At 38.5% G+C, this 15,532-nt stretch overlaps 1 protein-coding gene and 1 pseudogene across 1 annotated transcript in view; both read left to right on the top strand.

Moving 5' to 3' along the window:
* Nucleotides 1–4,697: 4,697 nt before the first annotated feature.
* The window catches only part of WFDC8 (WAP four-disulfide core domain 8), a 28,090-nt gene continuing 17,255 nt past the window's right edge, over nucleotides 4,698–15,532 (top strand). Inside the window, exon 1 of the mRNA XM_024238986.2 lies at nucleotides 4,698–4,760. Coding sequence (XP_024094754.1) covers nucleotides 4,735–4,760 — 26 coding nt within the window. The 5' untranslated portion in view covers nucleotides 4,698–4,734. The remainder of the gene's footprint in view (nucleotides 4,761–15,532) is intronic.
* Nucleotides 15,099–15,532, top strand: part of LOC103888807 (E3 ubiquitin-protein ligase CCNB1IP1-like) — an 864-nt pseudogene continuing 430 nt past the window's right edge.

Raw genomic sequence — 15,532 nt, 5'->3', positions numbered from 1 at the left:
GTGTTGGCAGCTATTAATAATCTTCTGTCATTTTGTTTGAGATCGTTCTGGTTTTTGATATAACAAATAATTTTTTATTGAAAGCTGGAAACTTTGGGTTTTATGTTATGAGATTCTAGATCTCATTTAAACCTTGATTTCTTCTGTCACCCTGCCAGCAGGGAAGAGTGGAGCACCACCTCCTTACTGCCAGATGGGGGTAGAAATCAGGTTGCCCATTCAGTCTTTGTTGACAACTGAGTTAAGGGGAGTAGTTTCCTCTCATTTCTTCTGGGCTGGGGTGGGACGTCTAGCTCCTCAATAAGTTCCACTGATACCTCTCTAGCAGAGAGGGCTAGAAGTATCCTTCTGCTCCCCACACGGCCTCCACTGACAGCACACGCATTGGGGGAAGGCAGCATCATTACTGTCTGGTGGTGACCAAAGTCTGGGCTCTTTGCAGGGAGACTGGGGCTCCTCCTTCCAGCTTGGTAAAGGCAGAAGTTGAGCCTCCTCTCTCAGCTCTGATGGGGGTGGAACTATGTGTTTGGCTATACTAGCTGTTATTGTTGAATGTTTTCTGTCTTATTAGGCTGCCTCTTTCCCGGTCCTTTGGCAAGAGTGAGCAGGCTGGTTTTTTGTTGTGTTGTGTTTTGTTTTGTTTTTGAGGCTTTTATTGTCTCTGTTTCTGTGTTTCTGGGTTTCCAGCTTCTCTAGCACCCAGTCTTGAATATGTGAGGCAAAAAGAAAACTCAGTAATCCCGCTACCGTGCTGTTCTTCAGGTCCTAAGGTTTCTGGCTCGTCTGCCTTGCCCTTATTACCTTTCAGAGTCTTCTTGTGTATTTAATGTCCAGGATTTTTAGCTGAATTTCATCAGAGGAATAGAGAAAAGTCCATCTAGTTCATTTTCCCAGAAGAGTAGAAATCTCTGTCCTATGTGTTAGATTTTTTTAAATAAATAACTTAGGAGAGAAATTAGGAGAATAATCTCATAATCTTAGCATTGGAGAGAACTTCTTAAGCAAGAAACGTAAAAGACATACAGAAAAATTAATAGGCATTATTGATTGCATAACTCTTTAAATTTTTATAGAACAAAACACATAATAAATAAAAATCAAACTACAGGCTAAGGGAAATATTTGCAATACATATGACTAGCCAAAAGTTATTTTTTCTAATAAACAAATTGATGAGAAAATGACAAACATCTCAATAGAAAAAGATTTGCACAAGAAATTCACGAAAGATAAAATTCAAATGGCCAATAATTAAAAGCACTTGAAGATTGCTGAGAGTAGGTTTTAACTGTTTTTGTCACAAAAAAAAGATAGGTATGTGAGGTGATGGAGATGTTAATTAGCTTGATTTAATCATTTCACAATATGAGTATGTGTATATGAAAATATCATACTAATATATATAAAATTTTTATTTGTCAATTATAAATTTTTTAACTAAAAAACTTTAAAAAGCAAAGAAGATTAATATCAGTAGTAGTTAGGGATATGCAAATTAAGCAACTCTGCAATTTCCATAAGACTAGCAGAAATTTAAGAGTAGAGATGTTGAACAGAGTGTGGGCATCTATTTAAGACAATTGTCAATCTACATTTTTATATGGATGGACATACATGAGGTAGAGTTAAGTGAAAAGAAGCAAGTACAGTAGTAGTGAATGTATACATCATAATTTCATTTTATGTTTTCCAAGTATCAGAACCCATATACATACATGACTGTATATATTTGGACACAGAGAAAGATGGTAAGAGTACAAAACAGCCTATTAAAATTGATTAATTATCAACCAAGGCTATTAATATTGAGGGAGTTAGAAATGGAGAGATGTGGCTTAGAAATTATTAGCTTTTCTTTGTATGTTCTTTGTACTGTTTCACTTATTGGGTATTCGATGTGTGTAATTTTATAATTAAAAATTCATAACTAGGACTCTTAGAAACTATTCCCAGTAAAACACACCCCAAAATATTGTCTAAAATACTTAAAATGCATGACTCTTTAAAAAAATGAGTCAGTTGGCAAGAAAGAGGAATTCTTAAAAGCCAAAAATGATATGAAGGTCTGACTCCAGAGAGATAAGGAAGTGCTTTAGTTAGAGGCTTCCCTGGGGGTATCTGCCAATGCCTGGTAATCTGCAGTTTGAATTTTAGTGGGCCCCTGGCAAGGGCAAGAAAAAAGAGCTAAGCCCTATGCAATGTGAAAAGTCAGATCAGAAATCTCACTCACAAGGACCCCCAAATGGTGACACCTTAATAAATGGATGAAACAGAAACACACACATGCACGACTGTGGTAAAGGAACTTACCTGTCTTGGCTTTGGCTCTGAACAAAACAGGAAAAAAGACTACTCTGGGCTGGGTGCGGTGGTTCACGCCTGTAATCCCAGCACTTTGGGAGGCAGAGGTGGATGGATCATGAGGCCAGGAGTTCGAGACCGGCCTGACCAACATGGTGAAACCCCATCTCTACTAAAAATACAAAAAAATTAGCCAAGTGTGGTGGTGCGTGTCTGTAATCCCAGCTATTGAGGAGGCTGAGGCAGGAGAATCACTTGAACCCAGGAGAAGGAGGTTGCAGTGAGCTGAGATAGCGCCACTGCACTCCAGCCTGGGGAACAGAGCAAGACTCCATCTCAAAAAAAAAAAAAAAAAAAAAAAAAAAAAAAGACTATTCTGAGAATTTGTAACTGCAACCTTGTTTCCTTTCATGAGAGCAGAGTAGGAAAACCTGCACATGTGCATAGTCTGAGAAATCTAAAGCTATGAATTTAATTCAAAATAGCGTGAGTTGTTAGGGAAAAATTGAGGACAAATTGATTCGGAAGAATGCTCCTTTAAACACAGGAATCCAAGAAATTCCACAAAGTATCGTTACATACATAAACTTCCGTTAAATATATACTCTCACAATAAAAAAATCACACAGATCTTAAGAAAACAAGACAAAAAAATCAAGAAAAACAACCAACAGCAGAGGTCCACAAAGACTTCAGATATTGGAGTTACTGTATTGTATTGTAGTGAGTTATTGTATTGTAAGAAAGGAACATAGAAAAAGGATTCCTGATTCTGTCTTTGGGGTAGGAAGGGCACGTGATAAAAACGTTCATTCAAAAGGTAAAAGACAAGCCAATAAGGGTTTTAGAAGATTACCCTTGATCCTGGAAGATGTTTATAATACATATAACTGAGGAAAGACATGACTCCAGTAGAAATCAGCAAGAAAAATTCAGACAACCCCAGAGAACAATGAGCAAAACATTTGAACAGAAAATCAAAGAGAGGATATCCACATGGTTAATAAAGATCTAAAAAGTTGCTCAACCTCATTAATAGTCAAGAAATTTAAATTAAGTTCACCATGATGTATTTCCATACTCGTAGCAGGATGGTAAAAACGAAAATATTCTGACAATTCTACATACAGCATAGATATGGAACAATCGGAACTCTCAACTACCAATGGCAAGGCTGTGAATTGGTACAAACTCCTTGGGAAATAATTTGGTATCAGCTTGAGAAGCTGAAGATAAGCATACCCTGTAACCCATCATTCCCTATCTTGAATGTATAACCTACAAGAACACCTGCCCACATGCTCCAGCAAATGCACACAGAGTGTTCATAGCAGCTTTATTCTTTTTTTTACATGAATAAATTTTTTAAAAAAATTTTGACATTTAAAAACATTTATTAATTCATTTAATGTAATAAACTTATTACATGTTGATATAAATAACATTTTTATTTAGAAAATCCTAGTTTTTTATTATACTTTAAGTTCTGGGATACACGTGCAGAAAGTATTACATACATGCTAGGTATACACATAGCAGCTTTATTCTTAACAGCTGCAAACTATAAACAACTCAGTAGAGATGTGTGTAGTCATACAATAGATGGCACAGCAATGAAAATTGACAAAATACAGCTACACAAAACAATGTGGATGGAATTCATAAATATAATGTTGAACACAAAAAGCCAGGCACAAAAGAATACATTCCAAGTGACTCCATTGATGCAGAACAGAAGCAGACAAAAACAAAAACATTTAGGGGAATACATATGATCTTGAAAATACGAAAAAGAAAGTCACTACCATTAGCTGCCTTCGAGAGCATAGGAAGGGGTTGTGATTGGAAAAGAATAAGCAAGGAGCAGAAAGTGTTGGAAATCTTTTACTTGATCTCAGTGATGGTTTAATGAGTGGTCACTTCGTAATAGTTCGTTAGACTGAACATTAATGTTTCATGCATATTTTTATTTTTGTGGTTTTTTTCACAATACATATTTTTACAAAAAGGAAAAGTAGCTCTTCCTTGTTTTGTCTGCTTTTCTTTACTAACTGAACTAGTCAGTCCTAAAGCCATTAGATAGGGCAGAGCAAGGTAGGCGTTTGCCCCAAGGGGAAGGGAGCCATGGCTGGCTCCGTGTGGGCATCAGAGCTGGAACAGGTCAAGGAGGGTGTCTCTGTAGGAGGGCTGCTGGCATGGTGTGCTGGAGCCAGGGGTAGATGAGAATGCCCAGTGAAGAGGCAAGAAGCAGCATAGCATGGAGACCAGCCTGCCCATGTTGAGAAAGTCATCCCCCTGGGGCTAGAGGGGCAGACTGGCACAGAATGAGAGCCTGAGTGGGGTAAGCAGAGTGTCCAGGCAGCGGAGCAGATGAGGGAGGAGCCTCAGAGCTGGAGCAAAGTGAGGAAGCTGTCTCCATAGGGAGGAGGCCTGATGTGGACTGTCCGAACTGAAAGAGGGTGAGGAGGGTGTCTGTGGGGGTGAGGAGCCAGACATGGAGGGTCAGAGCCCAAGGAGATGAGGAGGATACGTAGAAGTTAGGGTGGTCGGCTGTGGGGAGTTGGGCCAAGCATAGTGAGGAGGGGTTCCACAGAACAGGTCTGTGTTGTGTCAGGAATCAGAGCCTAAGCAGGGTGAAGAGGGCATCAATGCATCAAGCGATTCTCCTGCCTTAGCCTCCCGAGTAGCTGGGACTACAGGTGTGTGCCACCACGCCCGGCTAATTTTTACATTTTTAGTAGAGATGGAGTTTCACCATGTTGGCCAGGCTGGTCTCGAATGCAACCTGATATGGCTGTTGGAGCCCAAGTAGGGTAAGTTGGGCATCTTTGAGTGGCCTAGTGTGGAGGGGCAGAGCCTGAGCAAGGTAAAGTTTGATATTTTAAAACAAACAAACAAACATATAATATGTATCTAAACATCTTCAAAAAATTAAAACAGGAGTAATAGTGATAGGTTATATTATTATTCACAACTATTCATTCCATCTTTCCTTTAAGAGGACACCCCTGCCCATTGCCTTGCAATTTCATAACGGCCCGTGGAAGGAAGACACATTTCTGTCTCATTGACTTTGGGTTTGCTGTCGGCTGTGCTTTTCCTATTGGAATATGAGCAGATGTAGCATATGCATTGTGAGTTTTGCACTATGAGTTTCTGCCAGCTCCTTTGTGCTTTCTCTCTGCCAGGAGAAGGGGCCTAATCCACATAGAGGCTGCTTCTTTAGTCTTGGTCCCACAGCCTCGAGTAGAACCCCCACCTGGAACAAAGCAGTAGACAATTTGCCTAGGAAGTCTTTTGTTGTGGCAAGCCATGGAGAGCTCAAAGTTCTTTGTACCCCAAAGTGATAAAAATACAGTTGATTCCCATTACTTGGGGGTAGTTATGTTCTGTAAAGTCACTGTGAACACCAGATTAGCAAATACTGAGCCATTGCTCCTAGGGAAAATGCAAGCCTCTGACCACACATTTTCATCATTTGATCAATACATAACCTTGTTTTATGTGTGCTTCTGTCTGAAGACACATGATAGAGATGGTAATTAGAAGGTGCACACAGAAGGCTTCTGGGAGCCTGGCTACTTTCTATTTTTTAACATGTGTGGTTAATTATTAAATAAAACTTTACATACTTTTTTTTTTTTTTTTTTTTTGAGAGGGAATCTCTCTCTGTCCCCCAGGCTGGAGCATAGTGGTATCATCTCGGCTCTCTGCAACCTCTGCCTTCCAGGTTCAAGGGATTCTCCTGCCTTAGCCTCCCGAGTAGCTGGGACTACAGGCATGCACCACCACGCCAGGCTAATTTTTGTATTTTTAGTAGAGACAGGGTTTCACCATGTTGGCCAGGCTGGTCTTGAACTCCTGACCACAGGTGATCTGCCTGCCTCAGCCTCCCAAAGTGCTGGGATTACAGGCATGAGCCACTGTGCTGGCCCTGTCTTTATTTTTTAAACATGTATATAGGCCAGGCGCGGTGGCTCATGCCTGTAATCCCAGCACTTTGGGAGGTTGAGGCAGGCGGATCACTAGGTCAGGAGATTGAGACCATCCTGGCCAACACGGTGAAACCTCGTCTCTACTAAAAATACAAAAAATTAGCAGGACGTGGTGGTGGGTGCCTGTAATCCCAGCTACTCGGGAGTCTGAGGCAGGAGAATCACTTGAACCCGCAAGGTGGAGGTTGCAGTGAGCCGAGATCGCAGTATTGCACTCTAGCCTGGTGACAGACTGAGACTCCATCTCAAAAAAAAAAAAGAAAAAAAAGACACCTTATGTAATATATATTATTGTTTCATTAACATTGAATTGTGGCCGAAAGCCCTGTAACTCATGCCTGAACCAAGCTTATCTGACACAAGTAATTTGTTTGTAAGGCACATCACAGGCCTCTTGCTCTTAGGACACTTGACAGCACTTTAGTAACCCTTGGCGGCCATTTTAAACAGCAAACTCACCAACAAAAAGCACAAAAATGTGAAAAATGTGACACTAAATAGACTGCAAAAAGGAAGCTTGTTTATAGTAGTAGAAGAGCTTAAACAAGCAGAGCATTGTCTTGTCTGACTTCAGCTGGGAATGTGTATGTTGGGTGACTCAAATTTTTTGCCATTCTGCACGTATCCCTGAATGACCACAAAAGCATCATGAGTGTTGATTTTTGGGTAATAAATAAATTTCAGCAAGTAGGCAAATTTGCAAGTACAGAATCTGAATAATGAGGACTGAGAGTAGATAACTCATAATAAAATTGTAGAAATGAATCCAAATATGTCATTAGTGCCCATAAATGTCAATTAATAGGTAATAATTGCTGGACTGGATTTTTACAATGTAGATTTACACTATTTGAAGGATAAACTTAAAACATAAGTAGAAAGGTTGAACGCAAAAGAATGGAAAAAAGACTAGGCAAATGCAAACAAAGAAGAGAAAGTATAGTTTGATTAATATTAGGCAAGAGAAAACTCTAAGGCCAGGCACATTGGCTCACGCCTGTAATCCCAACACTTTGGGAGGCTGAGGCAGGCAGATTGCTTGAGGCCAGGAGTTCAAGACCAGCCTAGGCAACATGGCAAGACCCTGTCTCTACTAAAATTACAAAAATTATAGGCATGGTGGCACATGCCTGTAATCCCAGCTACTTGGGAGGCTGAGACACAAGAATCATTTGAACCCAGGAGGGGGAGGTTGGAGTGAGCCAAGATCGCACCACTGCACTCCAGCCTGGGAGAAAGACAGAGGGAGACTGTCTAAAATAAAAGAAAACTCTAAGATGAAGTTTTATATTTAAGGATAAAGGATGGCTTGCTAGATAATGGTAAAAGACTCAGTTCACCAGGAATACATTTGTATTTACCTAAACCAATCAAATCAGGATATATTAAAGCAAACATTGATGTCATTATAGGCATAAATTGAGAAATCTATGGCTGTATTGAGGGCCCTTGACACACCTTTCTCAATCATTGACAGATCAAAAGGACAAAAAATGTAAAAGATTTAAAATATTTTAACACAATATGGAGATATATACGGAGTGTTCTGTACTCAATATTTAGAGACTATCCTTCCCTGGTGTCAGAATGTAGATATCTGACTAGGCAGCATTTAGAAGATAATATCTTTGGACGAGGCTTACTAATTTACTTACTTACTCAGCCTGAACTTAGGGCAAGGTGTATTAAAGAGACTTATGGAGCTAGTTGTCCTCCTCAAGGTCTGCTTCCTAGTAACTGAGGCTAGAGGCACATATCTGGTTGAGTAGCCTTGCAACAGAACATGCTATGCTATGGGGATGAGGAGGGGTGTGAGCTAGGAGCTCTCAGCCATGGAAACAGGGCCTGGGGCTGGGCAAGTGCCTAATCGGGGAGAACTAGAGGGTAGTGAGATGTAATAGAGTCATAGTGGGCCCTTACCAGTAGTTCCTAAATATTGTAACTTGGGAATTCACACTGTTCCCCCAGCTCCTGGCCATCTGTAGACCTTTCGATTGCAAAATGCTGCTCAGTTTTCTGCAAACTGCAACCTCTGCTATTTGGGGAAGCTGGGCAAAAAGGTAGGTTCTGGGTAGTATGGGCATTTTAACAATATTAATTCTTCTAATCCATATGACATGAACATGAAATATCTTTTCATTTATTTATTTCTTCTCCAATTTCTTTCACTAATATTTTGTAGTTTTCAGTGTACAGATCTTTCATATCCTTTGTTAAGTTTACTCCTAAGTATTTTTTATGCTATTGTAAATGAGATTGTTTTAATTTTTTTTTCAGGTAGTTTGTTGTTAGTGTATAGAAATGCTGCTGATTTTTGTATGTTGATTTTGTATGCTGAAAGTTTCATAAATTGCTTTATCAGTTCTAACAGTTTTTTGGTGTGGAGTCTTTAGGGTGTTCTATATATAGGATCATGTCATAAGTAAACAGAGGCAATGTCATTGCTTTCTTTCCCATTTGGATGACTTTTATTTATTTTTCTTGCTAATTGCTCTGGCCAGGACTTTCAGTACTATGTTGATTAAAAGTGGTAAAAATTGGCATTCTTGTCTTGTTCCTGATCTCAGAGAAAAAACTTTCAACTTTTCACTGTTGGGTATAAGAGCTGTGGGCTTGTCATATCTGGCCTTTATTGTGTTGATGTATATTCCTTCTATACCTAATTTGTTGAGAATTTTTATCATAAAAATGTTGAATTTTGTCAAATACATTTTCTGCATCTACTGAGATGATCATATTATTTATATCACTAATTCTGTTAAGATGGTATACCACGTTGATTGCTTTGAATATGTTGAACCATCCTTGCATCCAAGGGATAAATCCCATTTGATCATGGTGAATGATACTTTTTTTTTCTTTTATTTTGAGACAGAGTCTCGCTTTGTCACTCAGGCTAGAGTGCAGTGGCACGATCTTGGCTCACTGCAACCTCAGCCACCCAGGTTCAAGTAATTCTTGTGCCTCAGCCTCTCAAGTAGCTGGGATTATGGGGATGTGTCACCATGTCTGGCTAATTTTTTTTGTATTTTTAGCAGAGACAGGGTTTTGCCCTGTTGGCCAGGCTGGTCTTGAACGCCTAGCCTCAAGTGATCTGCCTGCCTTGGCCTCCCAAATTGCTGGGATTATAGGTGTGACCCACCATGCTTGGCTGTGAATGATACTTTCAATGTACTGTTCAATACAATTTGCTGATCTGTTTTTTTTGAGAATTTTTGCCTCTATGTACATCATAGATACTGGCCTGTAATTTTCTTTTCTTGTAGTGTCTTTGCATGGCTTTGGTATTAGAATAATGCTAGCCTTATAAAATGAGTTTGAAAGAATTCCCTCCACTTCAATTTTTTAGAAGCATTTGAGGAGGATTAGCATTAGTTCTTTAAATGTTTGGTAGAATGAAGTCATGAAGCCATCCGATCCTGGACTTTTCTTTGATGGGAGACTTTTAATTACCAATTAAATATCCTTACTTGTTGATCTATTTAGTTTCTCTGTTTCTTCATGATTCAGTTTTGGTAGATTATATGCTTCTAGAAATTTCTCAATTTCTTCCAGGTTATTCCACTTGTTAGTGTATAACTTCACAATCCCTACCAAAATTTCAAATGCATTTCTTATAGAAATTTTAAAAATCCTAAAATTTGTATGGAGTCACAAAAGACCCCAAGAATCTCAAGCAATCTTGAGCAAAAAGAACAGAGCTGGAGGCATCACACTACCTGATTTTAAATATGCTACAAAGTTATAGCAATCAAAACAGCATGGTACTGTCACAGAAACAGATACATTGACCAATGGAACAGAATAGAAAGCCCAGAAATAAATCTATACATTTATGGTTAATTGATTTTTGATAAAGGTGCCAAGAACACACAATGGAGACTGTCTCTGATAAATGGTCTTGGGAAAACTGGAAATCCACATGTAGAAAAATAAAATTGAACTCTTATTGCACACCATGCAAAAAAATCAACTCAATGGATAAAGAAAATGTGGTATATATACACCATGGAATACTATTCAGCCATAAAAAATAATGAAATAATGTCTTTTGCAGCAACTTGAATGGAGCTGGAGGCCATTATTCTAAGTGAAGAAACTCAGGAATGGAAAACCAAATACCATATGTTTTTGCTTATAAGTTGAGTTAATCTATGGGTATGCAAAGGTATACAGAGTGGTATGATGGACTTTGGAGACTCAGAAGGGAGGAATGTAGGAGGGCAGAGAAGGATAAAACAAACTACATGTTGGGTACAATGTACACTACTTGGGGACTGGTGTACTAAAATCTCAGACTTCACCACTATACAATCCATTCATGTAACCAAAAACCACTTGTGCCCCAAAGGCTATTGAAATACAAAATATGCATATATTTTTAAAAAATCAACTCAAAATGGACAAAAGATCTAACTGCAATGGCTGAAACTATAAAACTCTGAGAAGAAAACATAGGGAGAAAGCTCCATTACATGGGTATGGGCAATGATTTCTTGGATATGACCCTAAAATCACAAGAAACAGAAGTAAAAATAGACAAGTGAGATTACATTAAATTACAAAGCATTTGCACAGCAAAGAAAATAATCAACAGAGTCAAGAGACAACTCATAGAGTGAGAGAAAATATTTGCAAACCATACTATGATGAGAGGTTAATACTCAAAATATATAAGGAACTCCATCTACTTGATAGTAAGAAAACAACTCAATTTAAAAATGGACAAAGGACTTGAATAGACATTTCTTAAAAGAAGGCATACAAAGGCTGGGCGCGGTGGCTCATGCCTGTAATACCAACAGTTTGGGAGATCAAGGCAGGAAGATCACTTGAGGCCAGGAGTTCAAGACCAGCCTGCCCAACATGGTGAAACCCTGTCTCTACTAAAAGCACAAAAATTAGCTGGGCATGATGGCACATGCCTGTAGTCACAGCTACTTGGGAGTCTGAGGGACGAGAATCGCTTGAACCTGGGAGGCGAAGGTTGCAGTGTGCCAAGATCACACCACTGCACTCCAGCCTGGGTGACAGAGCATGACTGTCTTGAAAATAAATAAATAAGTTAGTAAATAAATAAATAAATAAGGCATTCAAATAGCCAACAGGTTTATGAGAAAATGTTCAGCATCATTAATCAACAGAGAAATGCAAATTAAAATCACAATGAGGTATCATCTCATGCCTGTTAGAATGTCTGTTATCAAAAAGATTAAACATAACAAGTGTTGATGAGGATGTGGAGAAAAGGGAATTCTTTTTTTTTTTTTTTGAGACGGAGTCTCGCTCTGTCGCCCAGGCTGGAGTGCAGTGGCCCGATCTCGGCTCACTGCAAGCTCCACCTCCTGGGTTCACGCCATTCTCCTGCCTCAGCCTCCAGAGTAGCTGGGACTACAGGCACTCGCTACCATGCCCAGCTAATTTTTTGTATTTTTAGTACAGACAGGTTTTCACCGCGTTGGCCAGGATGGTCTCGATCTCCTGATGAGATCCGCCCGCCTCGGCCTCCCAAAGTGCTGGGATTACAGGTGTGAGCCACCATGCCTGTCTGAAAAGGGAATTCTTGCACACTGTTGGTGGGAGTACAAATTAGTACAGCCATTATGAAGAATAGTGTGGAGCTTCCTCAAAAATACCAAAGTAGAATTACTGCATAATCCAACAATCCTATATTTGGGTATATATCCAAAAGAAATGACATCAGTATGTTGAAGAGATATCAGCACTGCTATGTTCATTGCAGCATTACTCACAATAGCCAAGATATGGAATCAACCTAAGTGTTCAGCAGTGGATAAATGGGTAAAAAAGTGGTATATATACACAATGAACTACTACTCAGCCTTTAAAAAGAAGGAAATTCTGTCATTTGCTACAACATGGATGAAGATGAAGAACATTATGCTAAGTGAAACAAACCAGGCAGAGAAAGACAAATATTGCATGTCTCACTTATATGTGGAATCTAAAAAGTTGAACTTGTAGAAGTAGAGAGTAGATGGTGGTTATCAGAGGCCGTTGCCAGGGTGCAGGGTGGAGTCTATGGGGAAAGGGAACATGTTGGTTAAGGGGATAAAGTTTCAGTTAGACAAAGGAAAGAAGTCTCTGAGATCTATTGCATAGCAGGATGACCATAGTTAACAATGTATTGTACATTTCAGAGTTGCTACAGAAATGTTCTAACTTAAAAAATGATAAGTATCTGAGGTGATGGATGTGTTAATTACCTTGATATAACCATTCCGCAATGTCTATATACATCAAAACATTACATTGTAGCACATAAATATAAATAATTATTATTGGTCAATTGAAATAAATTTCTTAAAGTGCAATGAAAGCAGTGATGAAAGAAAGAGGTATTTCTCAAATTAAAAATAAAAATGAAAGTAAATTATAGGAAATGAGAAATGAATGAAATTGACCAATGATCCATTTCAAGTTGGAAAAAGAAAGGCAAATAAAATCTAATGAAAACGAAAAGATTGTGCGTAGAGAATCAGACATGGAAAATAAAAAAGGAATAATATTAAGCTTAAAATTAACGATTTAAGGAGAATAAAGTATGGAAATTATGAAGACTTTTTTAAAAAGTAGGTTCAATGATGGGGCTCTGGAGAAACTCCTACCCAAGCAGGCTCAGAAACCAAGGAACCACCCGGGTTTGAAAGCTGTCCTAGGAGAAGTTGGAAAATAAGAAAAATCTTCCCACCAACATTTGAAGTGGCTTAGATTCTTAGAGTTCCACAAATGTAGGTTAATTACTTTGATTTCTTCAAATAGCATGCAGTCTTACCACTGCACATCTATTAGAACATCTAAAGTAAAAGCATTTACAATACCAAATGCTAACAGGTATGTGGAGCAAGTGGAACTCTTACGAGAGTAGTGCATGCATTACTAATGAAAATGCAAAATGGTACTGTGACTTTGGAAAAAAGTTTGGCAGTTTCTTACAAACATACGCTGGTCACATAACCCGGCAATACCACCTCCTGGTATTTATTTAAGAGGAAAGAAAACTTATGTTCATAAAAAAATCTCTATGCAAATGTTTGTATGGGCTTTATTCATAATTGCCCCGAACTGGAAATAACCCAAATTTCCATCAACTAGAGAAAGGATGAACCTGTTGTATATCCATAGAAAGGACAAAACTCAGCAATAAAGAAGAACAAACAACACACAACATAAATGAATCTCAATGCACTATGTGAACATGTAAATATTACTTTTTTAAACTGCTACATAACTTTTTACAATATATGTAATCACTGGGGTAGAAATATCATACTAATTTGATACCCACAAGCATCTGCTTGAAGTATATGGAAAGCAATTCTTTAACAGCTGGAAAATTTAAAACATTTTTTTCTTTGAACTCATATTTTCATTCCTCTTACCCCACAGACTTTCAGTATAATGGAATATAATCTTATGCTCACAAGTCTTTTATTCATGCCATTTTCTTTTTTTAATTTAACTTTTAAGTTCATGGGTACATGTGCAGGCTTGTTATATAGGTAAACTTGTGCCATGGGGGTTTGTTGTACAGATTATTTTGACACCCATGTATTAAGCCTAGTACTCATTAGTTATTTTTCGTGATTCTCTCCTTCCTCCTACCCTCCACCATCCCATAGGCCTCAGTGTCTGTTGTTCCCTTCTATGTCTCTGTGTGTTCTCATCATTTAGCTCCCCCTTATAAGTGAGAACATGTGGTATTTGGTTTTCTGTTCCTGCATTAATTTGCTAAGGATGATGGCCTCCAGCTCCAGCATGTTTCTGCAAAGGACATGATCTCGTTCTTTTCTATGGCTGCATAGTATTCCACTGTGTATATATATCACATTTTCTTTATCCAGTCTACCACTGATGGACATTTAGGTCAATTCCATGTCTTTGCTCTTGTGAAGGGGAAAGGACTCCCTAGTCAATAAATGGTGCTGGGATAACTGGCTATCCATATGCAGAAGACTGAAACTGGACCCCTTCCTTACACAATTTACAAAAATTAACTCAAGATGGATTAAAGACTTAAATTTTAAACCCAAAACTATAAAAATCCTGAAAGACAACCTAGGCAATACTATTCATGCTATTTTCATACTGCTATGCAATTAAAAACATATGCATAAATTAAAATTTAACTTATTTATTGTGACCATGAGACTCCAGGAATCAAATTTTTTCTTATGGATTAATTTTAAAAATCCATTTGTTATTTCAATGATATAATAATAATGAACATGTAAACACATTATAAAAATTGAGAAACACAATTTTATTGATAAATACAAATCTATAGGAATTCATCTTTTAATATGTAAGTGTACAGGGACAAAAAGAGTTTTAAGTATGCCATTTGGTTCTTTGAACTTCTAGTAAGTTGCCAAATATCACATGATACTCATAGTCAAAAATTATTTTAACCCTCCCTCTCCTAAAGGGAGAAGGAGGGCAGGTTGAAGATGAAATCCACTGAAGAGGGAAGACCTGGGTCTTTAGCACCCTGTGTGCCAGGCCAGAAGTGGCCCTGTTAGAGGTCATCTGCAGACCCCCTGAAAATCAAGCGGGATTGGATTTGGAAATTCTCAATAAAGGAAGAGTTAAAGGCTGATGGGACTATAAAGAGATGATGCTAAGTAGTCGATAGATCCTGTAGTTCAACTTGATACCTACATAGAAGCTGGATTTATCTGATACCAGAGAAGTAAAATTTCAAGACCAAAACCAGATCTGAGTCTTACTGTTTCAGTCTGAACCTCTTCAGTGCTGTAAATTCTAGATATACAATGGATGATGACTGCATATTTCTTTCATGGATTATTTTCAGCATCTGGAGACCTCACTATCCTATTATGTCTTTGTGTGAAGACGTTGTTTTGTAATTATCAAGAGTGTCGCATTGAAATCTCTGGTTATGCATGGGTCACCATCTGCTCTCACATCTTCTGTGATCAGCATGGCAGTGGTGACTTTTGTCGTTCACCTGCTATCTGTCCTGCCTGCAACAGTACCCTTTCCGGAAGGCTAGATATTGTCCACACTGAATTCAGGAATATAAAGCTATGGTATTGGCTGGATTGTGACTGGAGATAGTGTTGGGCATTAGCTCCCAAGTACTGGCCTTCTGGACATTACATCAGGTGTGTCTCTATCAAGAATACAATTTCAGGAAAGCTGAAGGCCATACGAAACAGATGGAGAAGATATATACTCAGCAAATACAAAGC

This window comes from Pongo abelii, chromosome 21 (assembly GCF_028885655.2).
Source record: "Pongo abelii isolate AG06213 chromosome 21, NHGRI_mPonAbe1-v2.0_pri, whole genome shotgun sequence".
Lineage (NCBI taxonomy): Eukaryota > Metazoa > Chordata > Mammalia > Primates > Hominidae > Pongo > Pongo abelii.
The sequence above is the reverse complement of the archived record's forward strand: the minus strand, read 5'-3'. Positions and strand labels throughout refer to the sequence as shown.